The sequence below is a fragment of the Carlito syrichta genome, unplaced genomic scaffold, assembly GCF_000164805.1.
Source record: "Carlito syrichta isolate Samal-C Ts95f unplaced genomic scaffold, Tarsius_syrichta-2.0.1 Scaffold303660, whole genome shotgun sequence".
Classification (NCBI taxonomy): domain Eukaryota; kingdom Metazoa; phylum Chordata; class Mammalia; order Primates; family Tarsiidae; genus Carlito; species Carlito syrichta.
This window is the reverse complement of record NW_007247756.1, coordinates 65,531-83,380: the sequence shown is the minus strand read 5'-3', so window position 1 is coordinate 83,380 and position 17,850 is coordinate 65,531. Positions and strand designations below refer to the sequence as shown.

General features: G+C 44.4%; 1 protein-coding gene across 3 annotated transcripts in view; it reads right to left on the bottom strand.

Annotated features, from left to right (window-relative positions):
• Nucleotides 1-9,815: 9,815 nt before the first annotated feature.
• SLAIN2 (SLAIN motif family member 2) overlaps nucleotides 9,816-17,850 on the bottom strand; it is a 50,959-nt gene continuing 42,924 nt past the window's right edge. For all 3 annotated transcript variants that reach the window (XM_021712822.1, XM_008058943.1, XM_008058941.1), the window contains 2 exons: nucleotides 14,086-14,404; nucleotides 9,816-12,795 (listed from right to left, as the gene is read on the bottom strand). In XM_021712822.1, the coding sequence (XP_021568497.1) occupies nucleotides 12,729-12,795; nucleotides 14,086-14,404 (386 nt within the window). In that variant the 3' untranslated portion in view covers nucleotides 9,816-12,728. The remainder of the gene's footprint in view (nucleotides 12,796-14,085; nucleotides 14,405-17,850) is intronic.

Genomic DNA, 17,850 nt, shown 5'->3' with positions numbered 1-17,850 from the left:
AGGCATGCACTACCATGCTCGGCTGATTTTTTGATTTATTGTAGAGATGAGGTCTCGCTGGCCGGGCGGGTCTCGAACCCACTCACTTCAGCCTCCCAAAGGCGCAGGATTACAGGCTGAGCCACCGAGCCCGGCTACGTATTTTGAATCTCTTCATCTTTTCATATGACTGGGATTTATGTCATTTTGAAGTTACTGTATTGCTAACATTGTTTTTGGCAGATATTAATATAGTTACTAATGTTCTCTTGTGATTAGCATTTTTTTATCCCTTTATTTTCAACCTTTCAATATCTACATATATATGTTATATATATATATATATATATATATATATATATATATATATATAATTTTTTTTTTTTTGAGTTGGAGTCTCACTCTGTTGCCCAGGCTGGAGTGCAGTGGCACACTCAAGGTCATCCCAGTGTCAATCTTTTGTGCTCCAGTGATCCTTCTGCCTCAACCTTCCAAGTAGCCAGAACTACAGGCGAGCGCTACCATGCCCAGCTAATTTTTTTTTTTTTTGAGTTGGAGTCTCACTCTGTCACCCAGACTGGAATGCAGTGGCACGCTCCTGGCCACCGCAGCCTCAACCTGCTTGGCTCCGGCGATCCTTCCGCCTCAGCCTTCCAAGTAGCTGGAACTACAGGCGAGCACTATCATGCCCAGCTAATTTTTGATTTATTGTAGAGATAAGGTCTCACCAAGTTTCCCAGATGGGTCTCGAACCCACGGGCTCAGACAATCCATTCACCTCAGCCTCCCAAAGCGTGGGATTACAGGCTGAGCCAGCTAATTTTTTATTTATTGTAGAGACGAGGTCTCGCCAAGTTGCCCAGGCTGGTCTTGAACCTGTGGGCTCAGGCAATCCACTCACCTCGGCCTCCTAAAGTGCTGGGATTATGGGCTGAGCCATCGAGCCCAGACTTTTTTTCTTTTTCTTTTTTTTAGTCGGAGGTCTCACTCTGTCATCCAGGCTGCAGTGCAGTGGCACACTCACAGCTCACCGCAGCCTTGACCTCCTGGGCTCAAGTGATTCTTTCACCCCAGCCTCCCAAGTAGCTGGGACTACAGGCGTGCACCATCACATCTTGCTTTTATTTTTTTAGAGATGGGATCTCGCTATGTTACCTAGGCTGTTATTGAACTCCTGGGCTCACGCAATCCTCCCACTTTGGCCTCCCAAGTGCTGGGACTACATGCATACATCACCACGGCCAGCTAACTTTTAAAAATTTTTTTATCGAGACAAGGTCTTACTATGTTTCCCAGGCTCGTCTAAAACCCCTAGGCTCAAGCAATTCTCCCTCATCAGCCTCCCAAAGTGCTGTGATCACTTGTGGTGAGTCACTGAGCCTGGACTACTTTAAATATATTTTATTCAGCATTTTTCAGCAGGTTGACTGTTAAAATCTATCCCAGTGTTCATAGAAACGGAATCCCTGTGTGTATAGGATGTCACAGCACACACACTCCTATATTTCCCTTCCGCCTGACCAGCTAGCTGGGTCGTGGAGCCTTTGGGTCCCACACGCTAGGACTGGATGTCATTGTCATCTTGTCCAGTAGCCAATGCCTTTTTTTGAAACCAGTTCCTGGGTGCCCAACCCTCCACCATACAAACAAGCAAATTCAGCTGTGAGCTCACCGGCAGGCCTGTTCCCCAGGAGATACCATGTGGGCCGGGCTTCTCCAGAGAAAGATGAGGGACCCGGTAGGGGCAGAGCCAGAACCCAACCTGAGAGTGACCCTGGCAGGTGAGTTTGCTGGTGATGAGGCCTGAGAGGGACCCCAATAACAGGAATCAGGTCAGGTTAGCCGACCGCAGCTGTAGCTGGGAATCCAGGCTAGGGTCCAGCTGGGCTATCGGCAGGTGGGGAGTGTTTTGGGGATTGCTGGGGTGATCAAGGGTCAAAGCTGCCCCCACATGTGACCTCTGCCAACAGCCCTCCCCTCCTGTCCTCTCTGTCCCTCCTGGACAGGTCTCCTTTCCTGCTGGCTGGGCCCTGGCTGTGGCAGGGTGAGGTGGTGGTGGACTTCCCAGTGAGTGCACCCTTGCCAGCTTCCCAGGGGCACCCAGATTCCACCATGGGATGATCACCCCTGCTAGGAACATTGGTGAAATGAAAGACTTTCTTTATTCAAGGAAACCATCCACTTCCCTGCCCTCTACGCCGGCTTCTTTTCCCTCTGGAACCTTCTGGGCGGTTGGTCCTACCTGGGGCTCCAAGTTCCAGATATATGGGTTAGCTCCTTGCCCACGTGTCCAGACACTCACGCACAATTCACACCTTAAGTTTGACATGTTTAAAGCCCAGCTCCACATCTTCTTCCAAAAGCATCGTGTTCTTGTTCACTCATTCACTCACTTACTCATTTAACTAGATACCAGGCTCCAGGGACTTCACTAGGTATCATAAAAGAATCATGAGCAAGATACATGCAGGGGGACCCCCCCAAAAAAACCCAAATTATCTTTTGAGAGGTGGGCTCTTTGTAGAACACTCGGAATTTGTTCCTCCAGATCAAACGGTCCACCAAAGTTGTTTTTTTTTTTTTTGAGTTGGAGTCTTACTCTGTCACCCAGACTTGAGTGCACCCGGCCACCGCAGCCTTGACCTGCTGGGCTCCGGCGATCCTTCTGCCTCAGCCTTCCGAGTAGCTGGAACTACAGGCGCGCGCTACCATACCTGGCTAACTTTTTTTTTTTGATTTATTGTAGAGATGAGGTCTTGCCAGGTTGCCCAGGCGGGTCTCGAACCCGCGGGCTCAGGGAATCCACTCACCTCGGCCTCCCAAAGTGCTGGGATTACAGGCTGAGCCACGAGCCTGGCTTACCAAAGTTTTTACCTGGAAGTTTTGAGAAGGTTGCATCACGATTTGCAGAGGAAATATCCCGAGTTATGGCCAACAGGTGTCTGGTTCTTCTACCATGACAACACACCTGTCTCCACCGTGCTGAGCATGCTGCAGTTTTTGACCAAAAACGGGCTGACCCCCATGCTCTGGCCTCCCTATTCACCCGATCTCACCCAAAAGACTTTTCATTGTGTCCAACGATCAATTGTGTGAGTGTGAGCCAGCTCTTCCACAGAAACGGAACCAGCAGGATGCATGTGTAAATACAGAAAGATCTGCCTTAAGGAATTTGCTCAGATGGGTATGGAGACTGACAAGTGCAACATCTTCAGGGTGGGTGCACAGGCTGGGGTGCTAGGGGGGAGCCAGGGTCTCCGGTCAAGACTGAAAACCATCTGCTGGTAGAGGTCCTTTTGCTCTGGGTAGCTGGGACTGTTCGATGCAGGCCTTGAGCTGGTTGGGTGAGGCCAACACACATCATGGAGGTCATCCTCCTTTCTCAGATCCACTTATGCAGATATGTTCATCTCGTCCTAAAACACCCTCACAGAAATATCCAGAATCATGCTTGACATGTGCCTGGGCCCTGTGGCCCTGTCAAGTTGCCACAGAAAATTAAGCATCACAATGAGGAAGGATAGGATATTTTTAAACTTTCAAGGGCTGGGCGTGGTGGCTCTCGCCTGTAATCCCATCACTTAGGGAAGCTGAGGGAGGAGGATTGCTTGAGTCCAGGAGTTTGAGACCAGCCTGGGCAATTTGGCGAGACCTCATCTCTACAATAAATCAAATAATTAGCCAGGCGCCTGTAGTCCCAGCTGCTTGGAAGGTTGAGGTGGAAGGATCCCGAGCCCAGTGTGTTGAAGCTGCAGCGGCCATGAGTAAAGAAAGAAAAAGAAACGAAATTGAATTCAGAGCAAGCTCGGTTGTGACGCCGTCCAAGCCACGGGCGCCCCCTGGTGCTCAGAGAGGATCACAGCATCTGACCTTTCTCATCTCACTGAGGGAGGGGAGAGCCTATCTCGGTAAAAACGGTCCTTTGGACACGGTCACATACATCGCGGTGTCAGTGTCACCAACACAGAGAGGAGACACAGTCTGTTACTAACAAAAGTGGCAAGTAGCCTCCACAGCGGAGTGCCTTGGAGAGGGAGGCCGGACCTGGGAGGAGCTCGTGTGGAAAGCCCTGGCACAGCCTTGTCTGGGGATTAAGGAGCCCATTGGGAAGGTGTTCAGCGCACGGGTGCTGTTCCCCTGCATGGCTGCCTGCCTACTCATTTTTTAAAAAATGGTTCTGTTTTAGAGACAGGGTCTCACTCTGTCAGGCAGGCTGGAGTGCAGTGACACGATCATGGCTCATTGCAGCCTTGACCTCCTGGGCTCAAGTGATCTTCCTGCCTTAGCCTCTTGAGTAACTGGGACTGTGGGTGCATGCCACCACACCCGGCTAATCTGTGTATTTTTTGCAGTTTGGGTCTCGCTATGTTGCTGTGGCTGGTCTTGAACAAGCAATCCTCCCGCCTCGGTCTCCCAAAGTCTGTTTGGATGAGCAGTATAGTTAGCCACATGTCCACTCACTCCACTTCTCCCGCCCCAGGTTAAGTGGATGTTGAATTTCTGGCTACTCAGATGGTAGAACACAGTGGGTAGTCGGGAAGCTGCCAGGGAGGCCCCACAGAGGTGACCTCCGAGAGAGAAGCCACCGCAGACGTGGACATGGGGAGGAAGGTACCGGCCACTGCAGGTAAGAAGGTGAGAGGTGGTGCTGGGGTGCAGCTGTCACTGAGAAGGTGACACGAGCCCAAACTCGAAGCAGGGAGAGAAAGCCACATGGACGCCTGGGGCGGAGAACACAGGCCGGGCTCTGCCCCACGTTGAGTATGGCCCAGGGAATGGCGGAGGCAGGAGGCGGCAGTGGCAAGGAGGGAGAGAGGCAGAGGAGACAGAGAGGGAGACAACAGAGAGATGGAGAGACAGAGAGGGGAGAGAGACAGGAAGACAGAGAGAGAGAGAGAGAGAGAGAGAGAGAGAGAGAGAGACAGAGAGAGGAGAGGGAGAGGAGACAGAGAGCAGAAAGGAGAGAGATGGGGAGAGAGAGAGAGAGAGGAGAGAGAGAGAGACAGAAAGAGGACAGAGAGACAAGCAGAGATAGACACACAGAGAGAAGAGAGACACGCAGAGAGAGGAGACAGCAAGACAGAGAGGGGAGAGACAGAGACAGAAAGAGCACGCACACACGCACACACACAGGAGGGAGAGAGGAGAGACAAAGGAAGAAGAGAGAGGGAGAGGAGACAGAGAGAGAGGAGAGAGAGAAGAGAGAGGGGGGAGAGAGAAACAGAGGAGAGATACAGAGATAAAAAGAGAAGGAAAGAGCAGAGAGAGAGAGGAGAGAAAGAGGAGAAAGACAGAAGAGGAGGCAGAAAGATAGAGAGGAGAGAGACAAAGACACAGAGGGAAAGAGAGACAAGGAAGCAGAGGGGAGGGACAGGCAACATCGTGAGAACTTGTCTCTACAAAAAATAAAAAAGTAACCGGGCATGGTGGTACACACCTGTAGCCCCAGCTACTCGGGAGGCTGAGGTGGGGAATTACCTGAGCCCAGGAAGTCGAGGCTGTAGTGAGCTGTGATCATGCCACTGCACTCCGTGCCTGGACGACAGAGGGAGACCCCGACTCAATAAAATAAACATGAGAATTCCATCTGGCTGCTACATTCCTTCTCCCCGAGCACATCCATCTTCCCACCTGCGGCATGGTGCCCTTCACCTCACGTGAGTTGTGACAGTTGCCTCCTGGTCTCTCTGGGGATTCCCCCCACCCCAGGTCAACTTGGTGCTGATAGCTGTCATGTTTTTTCTTGAGAAGATATCACATTTTCCTGATGCTTTATATGCCAAGTAATTTGATTGGATGCTGGACGTTCTGAGTAGTTAGACTAATACTGAGTCTTGTACAAATATTCTGGAGAATGTTGATTCTGCTTACCAACCATACACATGGGCTCACGTGGAAAGTTCTGCCCAGCTTTGGCCATGTTCCATGGTTAGTTCAGTGTTCAAAGGCCTGCTGTGCTGTCTGGTGTCTTATACCTGTCTGCACAGTTGTCTGTGTGTTGAACAGTGGTTTAAGTTGTACTTCAATTTTGTTGTTGTTGTTGTTGGAGTCTCACTCTGTCACCCAGACTCGAGTACAGTGGCTGCCCCGGCCACCGTAGCCTTGACCTGCTGGGCTCCGGTGATGCTTTCGCCTCAGCCTCCCAAGTAGCTGGAACTACAGGCACGCGCTACCACTCCCAGCTAATTTTGAGTTGAAGTCTCACTCTGTCACCCAGACTGGAGTGCAGTGGCCTCTCCTGGTCCCACAGCCTTGACCTGCTGGGCTCCGGCGATCCTTCCACCTCAGCCTTCCGAGTAGCTGAAATTACAGGTGCACGCTACCATGCCTGGCTAATTTTTTATTTATTGTAGAGATGAGGTCTCGCCAAGCTGCCCAGGAGGGTCTCGAACCCACGGGCTTAGGCAATCCACTCACCTCAGCCTCCCAAAGGCACGGGATTACAGGATGAGCTGCCAGGCCCAGCTTGTTTTTTTGAAGTTGGGGTTTCACGCTGTCACCCAAGCTGGGGTTCAGTGGCACTATCATGGCTCACCACCTTCTTGACTTCCCGGACTCAGGCAATCCTGCCACCTGTCTCCCAAGCTGGGATTACAGGCACGTGCCACCATGCCTAACTTTTGTAGATACAAGGTCTTGCCATGTTGCCCAGGCTGGTCTCAACTTCTGGACTCAAGTAATTCGCCTGTTTCAGCCTCCCAAGTGCTGGGATAACAGGCACCTGCCATCATATGTGGGTAATTTAAATTTTTTTTTTTTTGGTAGAGACGAAGTCTCACTATGCTGCCCAGGCTGGTCTCAAACTTCTGGACTCAAGTGATCCTCCTGCCTCGGCCAGTTCAAGACCAGCCTAGGCAACACAGTGAGAATTCATCTCTACAAATAATTTAAAAATGAGTCAGGTGTGGTGGTGTGCACTTATAGTCCCAGCTACTTGGGAGGCTGAGGAGGGAGGATTGCCTGAGTCCAGGAGGTTGAGGCTGCAGTGAGCCATGATTGTACCACTGCAATCCAGCCTGGGTGAGAGTGAGACCATCAACTCAAAAACTAAAACGATGAAAACTACACTAAATATATGAGCCAGCAACACAACCGTTATTATCAGTTCTTGGGTGCAATGTTGTCACACGACAGGCAGTGCAGTAGGTCTGTTTACTATAGTATCACCAAGCTTGGGCTATGATGTCAAGAGGTGACAGGAACTTTTTAGATCTGTTATCATCTCAGGGGAGAACCACCATGGTACATGTGGACCATCGCTGACCTCGGTGGTGTTGTGCCGTGACTGTATGATGTTCGAAGTCAGGATAGCTGTTATCTTGAAGAGGAGAAAGTCATGATTGGCAAGTGGCATTATGAGATTCTGGAGTGTTCTGAATATTGTTTCTTGACTATTTGATTGTTACACATGTAGTCTCTTAGTGGTGATTGAGACAAGTATTTGTTGTACAAACATTATTTTGCGTATCAATTTTAAAACACTGGAAAATGCCCTCTCCGTCTGGATGCAGAACCTCGGCCTAACCTGGCCTAGGTACCTGGGAGAACTCATCCTAAAGGCACTGAGACACCTTATGCCATCCTGAACAGGAACACTGGGCCTCGTGAACAACGGGGTGAAGAGCTCAAAACTGACCAGAACCTTGTCTCTCACTGCCGATGCTTTGTGACTGCTGGTGTGAAACATAGGACATGATATACCTTTAAACACCTATTGTTTGCCCAGGGCTTAGCCCACTTACTGGGGCCAGTGCCACCCTCAGGGAAAGTGGCCTTCCCCGTTCCACCCATGTGGCTTTCACAGGAGCTGTGCTGTTCCAAAGTCTACCCTGTGGTCATGGTCGGTCAGTCCAGTCACAGATACCTGACCCCTGCTGGGAGCCCTGTTCCTAGAGCTTTGGGACTTGGGACAGGAGTTCTGGATTTGAATAGGCACTCTTGGGGAAGGGGTACAGATGCCTATGTCCTCACAGGTGATTCTGAAGTGTAAGGACTCTGATGTTGATATCTCAATTCTTTGTTTGGTTGTGCCTATTATTTCTTTAAAGGGATTTTGCTTTAAAACTGGCAATATATTCAATCAATACTGTCAATTCACGGCTGGTAGGGTCAAGTTTTGAAATATTTCTATATTCTTTCTGGAACTGTTTTTTCTGCCACAGAATTCACCTAAATTATGGCAGTTGTGGCTTCAGGCGTAATCAAAAGTTACTGTCAACCATGAATATGTTTCCAATTTCATAAAAAAAAAAGAACAGCCTCAATTTTAAGTGCTTGATTACCTACGGAATTAAGTGCTTTTCCTTTTTTACAATTTACTACACATTTCTCTAATTTCTATAATAAATATGCATAATTTTTTAATAAGAAAAGTTGGCTGGTTGTGGTAGCTCATACCTGTAATCCCAGCACTTTGGGAGGCTGAAGGTGGGAGGATTGCTTGAACCCAGGAGTTCAAGACCAGTCTGGGCAACATAGTGAGACCTTGTCTCTACAAGAAAAATAAAAAAATTAGCTGGGTATGGTGGCTGAGATGGAAGGATTGCCTGAGCCCAGGAGATCAAGGCTGTGGTGAGCCACGTTCGTGTCACTGCATGCCAGCCTGGGCAACTGAGCAAGATCCCCACTAAAAAAAAAAAAGCCAATTAATGTTATAACAATACAAGCAATATATATGATTATTTTATCTGTGAATATCTATAGTCGGGAATTAAGGTATCTGACAAGCTTTCAATAGCAGGTAATGGACACCTCTGTGCAAAAGCAAACTCATGTCAGCACTTGAAGTGCAAAACATTTTCTCATTTTTAAAAAGAAGTCTTTTTACCTTTCTACTTTAACCATATTAGGCCAGCACATCCACATTTATTTCTGGATGACAGGATTGCAAGCAATTACCATTTTTCACCTTTATACTTAAAACTTTAAAGAGAAAACATAGATTTAAAAAATCTGCCCCAACGTAGATTAAAAAAAATCTGGAACTGGCATAGTTACCACAGTCTTAGCCAATTTGTGGTTAATGAGGCCCAAGGGTGAAATCTGTTCCATTTTCCGACTTGCGACCCGAGGGTCACTGAGCCCCTCACCAAGACTTTCTAGGGTCACTCACATCAGTGTGGCTAACATTGGCTCCACACTCCTGTTAACGTCTTGTTCATTCCCCGCCTCCAAGTTAGTTTCTCCAAGTTAGTAGTCTGCTTTTGTAACTCAAACCTAAACTTCGACATGGCAAATATTTCACAAGAACCTCTGCATGGGTTTTTCTGTTGTGCTGGGTAAGGTTTGGGTAAGGTTCTCATTCACTGATCTATAAGCACGGCAACATTTAATATTTAAAAGTTTTTGCACCGGTTTAGGGGAGAGGGTGTCACTTTCCTTTCTCACCAGTGGAACTAATTGTAGCACCGGCCACAGCAAACGCCTCCTGAGGGGCCCTCACTGGACTGCAGATACTTCCTGACTTTTCCATTCATAAAAGAAAAGTTGAATATTCGTATGTGGTTTGAAAATGCATGAATTTTCCCTCTTGAAAACTCCTATGATGCCTTTTCGCCTGCTTGCTTTATGTACGGTAGCCTTTTCTACGTTGCTAGGTATCAACGCATGGCAGATGACAGGCTCCAAGAACAAATGCAGTTAGGGCAAACTGAAAATGTGCTCCACACAGTCCACATGTGAAGTAACTGGGCCAGACAACACAGAATTCCCCCTCAAGAAGTCTAAGTCTGGGAGGGCAGTATGATTTAGGTTTGCATGTTTAAACAACTGAGTAATGTATTAAAATAAATTGTAGGAAACTGGGAGAAATAAGGGAATTTGACCATATCCAGAAATTAATTAAACACTTGAAAAAAACGCATATAAATTTAATAATAAACATTATGGTCAGGCTGTTTATTAAGGAGGTAACCACATATACAAGTTCGGCTTTAGAAATGTTTGCAAATAAAACTTCATGTGATCTGAAAGGACCATGCGTAATGTCAAAAAAGGTATCTGTACATTCAATAAAAAGTTAATTTAAACATACACAGTCTAGATCATTCTAGAGTTATACAAACATCTGGGGCCACATATGTATCTAATTTTCTTTCAAAAAAACTTTTTTATAAAAGTGATGTATTGAGATAATTTTTAAAAGTATCTGACAATTATGAATGGTCCCCAGTTTTACAAAATGTGATTTCCAGAATATGAAAACTGAAAAAAGTCAACTCTTCAGAGTGTTTCATATTATACAAACAAGTTTTGTAGAAAAATGATCCAGCAAATGCTTGAGTTAAGAATATTTATATTTTTCCAATTCTTTACACTTTATTAACACACTTACAAAAAATAACATTCAAACACTGAGAAAATTAAATAACTTTGGAAGCAGAGCTCATCGTGTTCTGCTTACATACAAGTGACAATTCTGGGCTGTTGGCACAAAATAATTGACATTCATAAAACCCTTACTACTAGCTATCAAACGTAAGTTAAAATCATAGGCACTAGGTTATCAAATCCACATTTCTTCTGTAAGACTAACCACAGTAAATCCTTAGATTTTCCCAAACAGAAAAATTGGCAATACACAAAGGCTTTCTAGTAAAAAGGCAATTTTTCTCTTTAGGAAACTAAAAGCCAATAGTCTGTGGTAGTACAACAGCAGGGAAAATAATACTTTACCAAAATCAGATCCAAAATACATTTTAACAAGTGATGAAATATTTAATAAAAAAAAATAGACATTTTTTTCGATGCAGCCATTTAAAAACAAATAACCTGAATACTCCTTTTGAAACTGATCACCCAACTAAAAAATGTAATGAGTGTTTCATAATAAAGTTCATTTTAAATATTCGATTGCAGCATATATATTTTTTGAAATGTTGCACTCAAAACTAAGACCTGTTTTGCTTTGTGTATATGTGGTTTTTAGAAGACAGTGGCTAGTTTTCTTTTACTTAGATTGACATGAGACACCCCCTCTCAAAAGCAGATGCTTTCTTTACCTTCCTCTGAAAAGCAACATTTTTTTAGTTCATCATCACATAGAATTCTGGCACCATCCTTTCCTGACCCACTCAATCACCCTCAAAATCAGGGATACAATTTCCTCCTTGCAGTATACACCAAATACATAGTACTGGTGGCTTACTTTCCAGCTGCTTGCTGAGTGACTCCCAACTGGCCAAGCTAGTCAAGACTCCTTGGTGTCAGCTTGCAGAATGGAAGTCTTGGTGTTAAGTTTTATCACTCTCTCAACCTATCAACCTCAATGAACATCAAGCCTTCCATCGCTCTCAATTTTCTTTGCCAACTTACAGAATGTCTTTGATTAACAGGAAATGAACTTATGTTCAAATCTCTAAAGACGTGTAGGTGACCCAACTGTCGATTTTAGAACTGTTCAGATTAAGTATTTAAAAACAGACTTCACTATCAAAAATGAGAAGCCTGGTACAGAAGGACGTTTAATCTAATAACAGTGTGATAAACCTGAAATAGGCAAGTTTAAGGATCTTTCTAAGAACCGTTAGAGAGCAAGTGTTTGACAGCTTGGAGTCATACGTAGTAGGCGTGTTATCAAAAATGCAAAACTGATGTAAGGCAGAATCGAAGTCAAAAGGGACAGTATTTTCAAAAGATGTTTTCTACGGTTACTCAGTTTAAAGCGGATCAACTTAAGTAGGGCTGAGCAGGCTCTGTTTTCCTACCACATGATAGACCGTTATGCCACGTAATAGCAACAATACAACTGTCATCACCCGAGATTTTGTAGGTTAAGTGCATAGATTTCTTCCCCCTCTCATTGTATGGTTTGCTCCAGGATGTAAGCACCGAGGTGTTGTATCAAGAATAAAGACACACGCTCCCTGCTCTTTCCTATCCTGAAAACCTGCAAATAGAAACAAGACCTCTTAGTTCTGTAAAGGTAACAGCATGTGGAGAAGTTGGCTTCAACAGCAAAGGCCATCTTTCCTGAGCCAGGAACTATAAAGTTTAGAAAGATTGTACAACTGACAGTAAGCCCTTTTGGCAATCAAAACAAACATGATGTTGTGTGGATGTAACATGGTGGGTGCTCTGTACCACCATGGTGACCAGTGAGCTACACCGAAACTTAAGATGAAACGATGATGACTTTTCTAATGAATCTGTAAAAGCGATGCATGGACCTCTCCCAAATGTAGGGATGTTTTACATCTCTAGCCCAGGCTGCTTCTTCCCACACCTCAACCTCAATCTCTAGTTCCTGGTGGACTAGTGAAGCACTAATGGAACACTTTAGATAATTAGTCAGAATATTAGTTCTCGTTAACACAAGTATTTATTGTCACTATTGATACAGTAAATGAGGCTGAGTGTGAAGTTTTGGGTAGCTTAAATTCAATGTGTTCTTGTGCACAAATGGGCATTTCTCTCATTTACAAACGGGCGTTTCTCTTTGGCATCCATTAGGTATTTGCCCGGATATCGGCCTCTGCCAAATATTTTTAAAAACCAACCTAGTTTCTATTAAACAAAACTAAAAGTGATTCCATGGAGAGTGATTGTATGATTACCAAACATGTCTGATGGTAAATGTCATTAAAGTGCTGTCTGATGATCTCTGTCGGTTTGTGCTAATTAAGACAGAGAAGGCTGGGATTTTATGGATCCCAAGAGTCTTGTCTGAACAGTCTGCGTATAAAGTTGTTTTTAGCCTGGTGGAGGGGTGTCCGTGATGCCGTGCACCTCTGCGCTCTTGTCTCTGCTGGTCAGTAGCAGCCATCTTTCCAACTGTCATCTTTCATGCTGCCATAGGTTTTAGGAGCTGGCAAGGATCTGAAAGAAAGCAATTTTAGAATAGGACTTGCATATTCTTATGAAAAGTTACCACGCTGTCTCTTACATATGTTAATTACTTTTCAGGTGGCACCATGAGCCCAAAGCTCTGCACAGCTGTCACCACAACCTCCCACATGCAGCATTTTCCCAACTCTCAGGTTTTCCTGGGTCCCAGCTGATTTCCCTGATTTTGATCAGCAATGCTGCTAGATCAAAAGGAGGGAAAAGACAGTCTCACCTCTTCCAACAAATGTGTAAACAAACTTATTATTTCTCCATTTTTTGAGAAACTGAATGATGAGTGTGACATTATGGGCTCGGTGTCACTACCACTAGAGAGGCCGTACAGGAGAGTGGCCAGTTAAAACAACTCTAAAATCAGACATACTTGGAACTGACAGTCTTATTATTTATGTGGCCTTAGACAAATTACTCTCATTAAATTTCAAAATCTGCCTCTGAAAAATAGGAATAAGAACATCTACTCATTTCATGTTATTGTAAAGATTAAATAAAGTATGTGTAAGTTATTTAGTACAGTGAAGAGCAAATAACTGTTGTTTTCTGCTATTGAATTTGGAGATGAAAAATATTAATCCTAGAATTAAGGAAGTATGGGTAATTCCGTTTAAATGTTTTTGAGATGAAAGTGTTTTTGAATGCAAATAACTATTTAAAGTTTAATTACAGTTGACACCTAAGCTTACCAATAGTAGAAATCCCAGATAAAGATACAGAGGCATCCCTGTTTCTAACCTACCTGGGTTCAGGGGCACCTGAAGACTAATAAACAAACAAAACCCAGCACACCCACAAATTCTGGGCTTCATCCCAAACTTACTAACGTTGACTCTCTGAGGTTTGTAAAACTCAGGCCTTTGACATTTACATAACCCCCACAGATAACTCTGAATTGTAGCAGAATTTGAAGGTCATACTTAGAGATTATACCTAGATTTGGCAGCTAAAAGCTTTATCTTAAACGTCACTCTGGATTCTAACATGCCTTTATTATCTTTACTGAATATAATTATAATCAAAGTGAACAAATATTACAACCAAATTGAGTGATTCTAACACTTTTTCCTAGGAGTCTTCTGAGACCATGTTAGCAGGCAACTGGACAAGTTTAATCTGAACCAAACAGGTATGATGTCTCCAATGAGAACGTCTTCAAAACAACGAAGGGATACTTTATGCAAACTGTGCGAAGACTCCAGCGGAGAGTTCCCCGGGACTCTCTGTTTAGATCAAATGCAGAGGCAAGAACACAGAGTCACCACTTACCTGCGGACAGGCTGTGCAAGCTTGCTGCGAGGCACTGGTATACCCCCCGCAGCAGGGGCACTGGGTCTGGGCAAGCCACTTCTCATTGCGGTTGTCCCTGTAGGTCTGGTTAGTGTAGTGCTGTTGATATTGCTGGGAGAGTTTGCTGGGGCTGTGTTCTGAATCAGGGGGGGCCCAGGTGAGGAGGTGGTCTGTGTGAGCTGCGTTATTTCTTGGCTTCCAGGAGAACCAGAGCCGTGGTTACTAAATGCCTTCACTGGTTGCCGAAGAGCCAGAGGAGATGGTGCCACAGGGGAGCGGAATTTGCCTGGAGACGGAACTGTGGGACCACAAGAAAAGCCCATGTTTATGTGAGAACCAAGGACCCATGGAACCCTACTCCTGTTACCCCGCTGACAGGCACTAGGACATCTGTGTTTATGAATCTCCCTTCTACACAGGGAACCCTGCTCCTATCACCCCGCTGATTGGCACTAGGGCATCTGTGTTCATGAATCTCCGCTCTACACAGCAGTAAAGGAGTAAAGAGTATTTCTGGGCTAATCAGTTATAAGATTATAACACATAAAGATAACTGGTGAGTTCTAAATAACCAAGTATTTACACAGAGAATTACAGCTGCCCTTGTTTTAAATAGGCCAGCTTGGAACCCACAGCACCAGAAAAGTCACTGCAGGGGTCTACCTCACTGGAACCACTAATCCAGGCCACACGTAAACATTCTAGAGTTGAAAAAAGGCTGACTACCAGATTGTTCTCAGAATTTGAGCATCTTAGGTTGGTGCAAAAATAATTGTGGTTTTGGACTGTGACTTTTAAATCATTATAACTAGGCTCAAACACATCTTTATTAATCAAAATAGGAACCATTACAATCAATATATTTTTGCCAATGAGATATGTTTGTTTATTCCTGTAGTGTAAAAATCCGTTCTTCGGGATTCGAGGAACTTTTGGAAAGCATTCTTTGCATCCTGCTGGTTGTGGGGCAATGTCCCTGCAAAAAGTTGTCGAGATGTTTGAAGAAGTGGTAGTAGGTTAGCGAGAGGTCAGGTGAATATGGAGGATGAAGCAAAACTCCATAGCCCAAGCTGTTCAACTTTTGAAGCACTGGCTGTGTGACATGCAGTCGGGTGTTGTCATGGAGAAGTATTGAGCCCTTTCTGTTGACTGATGCCGGCTGCAGGCGTTGCAGTTTTCAGTGCATCTCATCAATATGCTGAGCATCCTTCTCAGATGTCATGGTTTCGCAGGGATTCAGGAAGCTGTAGGGATCAGACTGGCAGTAGACCACCAAACAGTGACTGTGACCTTTTGTTCATGCAAGTTTGGCTTTGGGAAGTGCTTTGGAGCTTCTTCTTGGTCCAACCACTGAGCTGGTTGTTGCTGGTTGTAGTATAAAATCCACTTTTTGTCGCGTTTCACAATCCAACTGAGACATGGTTCACTGTTGTGTAGAATGAAAGAAGATGAAACTTCAAAATGATGATTTTTTAAATTTTCGGTCAGCTCAGAAAGCACCCACTTATCGAGCCTTTTCACCTTTCCAATTTGCTTCTAATGCCGGACAACTGAATAATGGTCGATGTTGAGTTCTTCAGTAACTTCTCGTGAAGTTTTAAGAGGCTCAGCTTCGATGATTGCTCTCAACTGGTTGTTGTCAATTTCCACTGGCTGGCCACTATGCTCATCTTCAAGGCTCTCATCTCCTTTGTAAAACTTCCTGAACCACTACTGCACTGTACGTTCACTAGCAGTCCCTGGGCCAAATGTGGTGCTGATGTTGCAAAGTTGTCTCTGCTGCCTTACGACCCATTTCGAATAAGAAAATTGCTCAAATTTGCTTTTTGTCTAACATCATTTCCATAGTCTAAAATAAATATAAAATAAACAGCAAGCAATAAGTCATTAGAAAAAAAATATAGTGAGAGGTGTGCATTAAAATGATGTATAACATGACCACATTTATTTAAGAATGTATTCCAATATCGAATGGCAAATATCAACAATGCAAAAACCAAAATTACTTTTGCACAAACCTAATATTTAAACTCCCACAAAAACATTCATGTAAACATGCACCAAGTATCTGAAGGTTTGTACCTCCAAGTCTCCTGTCACTGACAGTATAACTGAAACTTTATTTATTTACTCACTTATTTGTTTTTGAGTCAAGGTCTCACTCTGTTGCCCAGGCTGGAGTGTGTGGCAACATCATGGCTCACTGCAGCCTCCATCTCCTGGGTTCAAGCAATCCTCCTGCCTCAGCCTCCAGCGTAGCTGGGACCTTAGGTATACACCACCATGCACAGTTCATTTTTTGTTTGTCTGCCTATGTTGCCTAGGCTGGCCTCAAACTCCTGACCTCAAGTAATTCTCCTCCTTCAGTCTCCCAAAGTGCTGGGATTACAGGTGTGAGCTACTATCCGGCTAACAATTTTAAAATAACTGAAGTTATAAAGAGTATATTCTCTGATCATAATAAATGCAAGTAAGAAAGTAGTAACAAAAAAGATAACAGGAAAATATTTAAACACTTGGAAACTAAATAATATATTTCCCAATGGAAATAAAAACTACATATAATGAATAAAAATTAAAATACAACATGTCAAAATTTCTTGGGCATAATTAAGTCAACAATCTAAACTTTTACTTCAAGAAGTCAGAAAAAAGTAAAATGAACTCAAAGTAAACTGAAGGAAATAATAAAAGAGCAGCAATTAGTGGAACAGAAAAATAGAGAAAACCATGGTTCTTTGAAAAGGTCAATACAATCAACAAGCCTAGAAAAAAGAGAAAATACAAATGACCAATATCAGGAGTGAAATGGGAAACCACTGCAGGGCCCTCAGTATCAAAGGATCATAAAGGAACACCAACAAGTCTATAACCGTTAATTGGACCACTCGGATGAAACAAGCCAGTTCTTCAAAATGCACAAACTACCCCAGCCCATCTGTTATACAACACCCAAGTGGATACAGGCACACCTGGGAGATAACTGTGGACTTGGTTCCAGACAACCATAATATAGCAAATATTACAATAGAGTGAGTCACACAAAATTTTTGATTTTTCAGTGCACAGAAAAGTTATAGACAGGCCGGGTGCTTTGGGAGGCTGAGGCAAAAGGACTGCTTGAGCCCAGGAGTTCGAGACCAGTAAAGGCAAGTTGGTGAGAGGTCCTTTCTATAATAAATTAAAAAATTAGCCAGGCATGGTGAAATGCACCTGTAGTTCCAGCTACTTGTAAGGCTGAGCTAAGAGGATCTCCTAAGTCCAGCAGGTAAAGACTGCGGTGGTTGTGAACATGCCACTGCACTTCAGCCTGGGCAACAGAGTGAGATTCTGACTCAAAAAGAAAAAAAAAGCTACAGCCTTTTTAAAAACTATATTCATCCTGTATATAAATAGCCTAAGCTGTAGTTTATTAAGTGTGCAATATCACTGTCTAAAAAAGTATATGCCTTAATTTAAAAATACTTCACTGCTAAAACATGCTAACAGACATCTGAGCCTGTGGTGAGTCACACTCTTTCCACTGGTGGAGGGCCTCATCTCGATGCTGATGGCGCTGACTGACCAGGGGGTGGTAGCCTAAGGGTGGGGCTACGGCAATCTCTAAACAAAAGACAGCAATGCAAGCTGCCCATCAACAGACTCTTAACTGACAGTTTCACTATAGCTATGATACTGTGACAGCATTTTACCCATAGGAGAACTTCCTTCAGAATAGAGTCAGTTTCCTCAGCCCTGCCACTG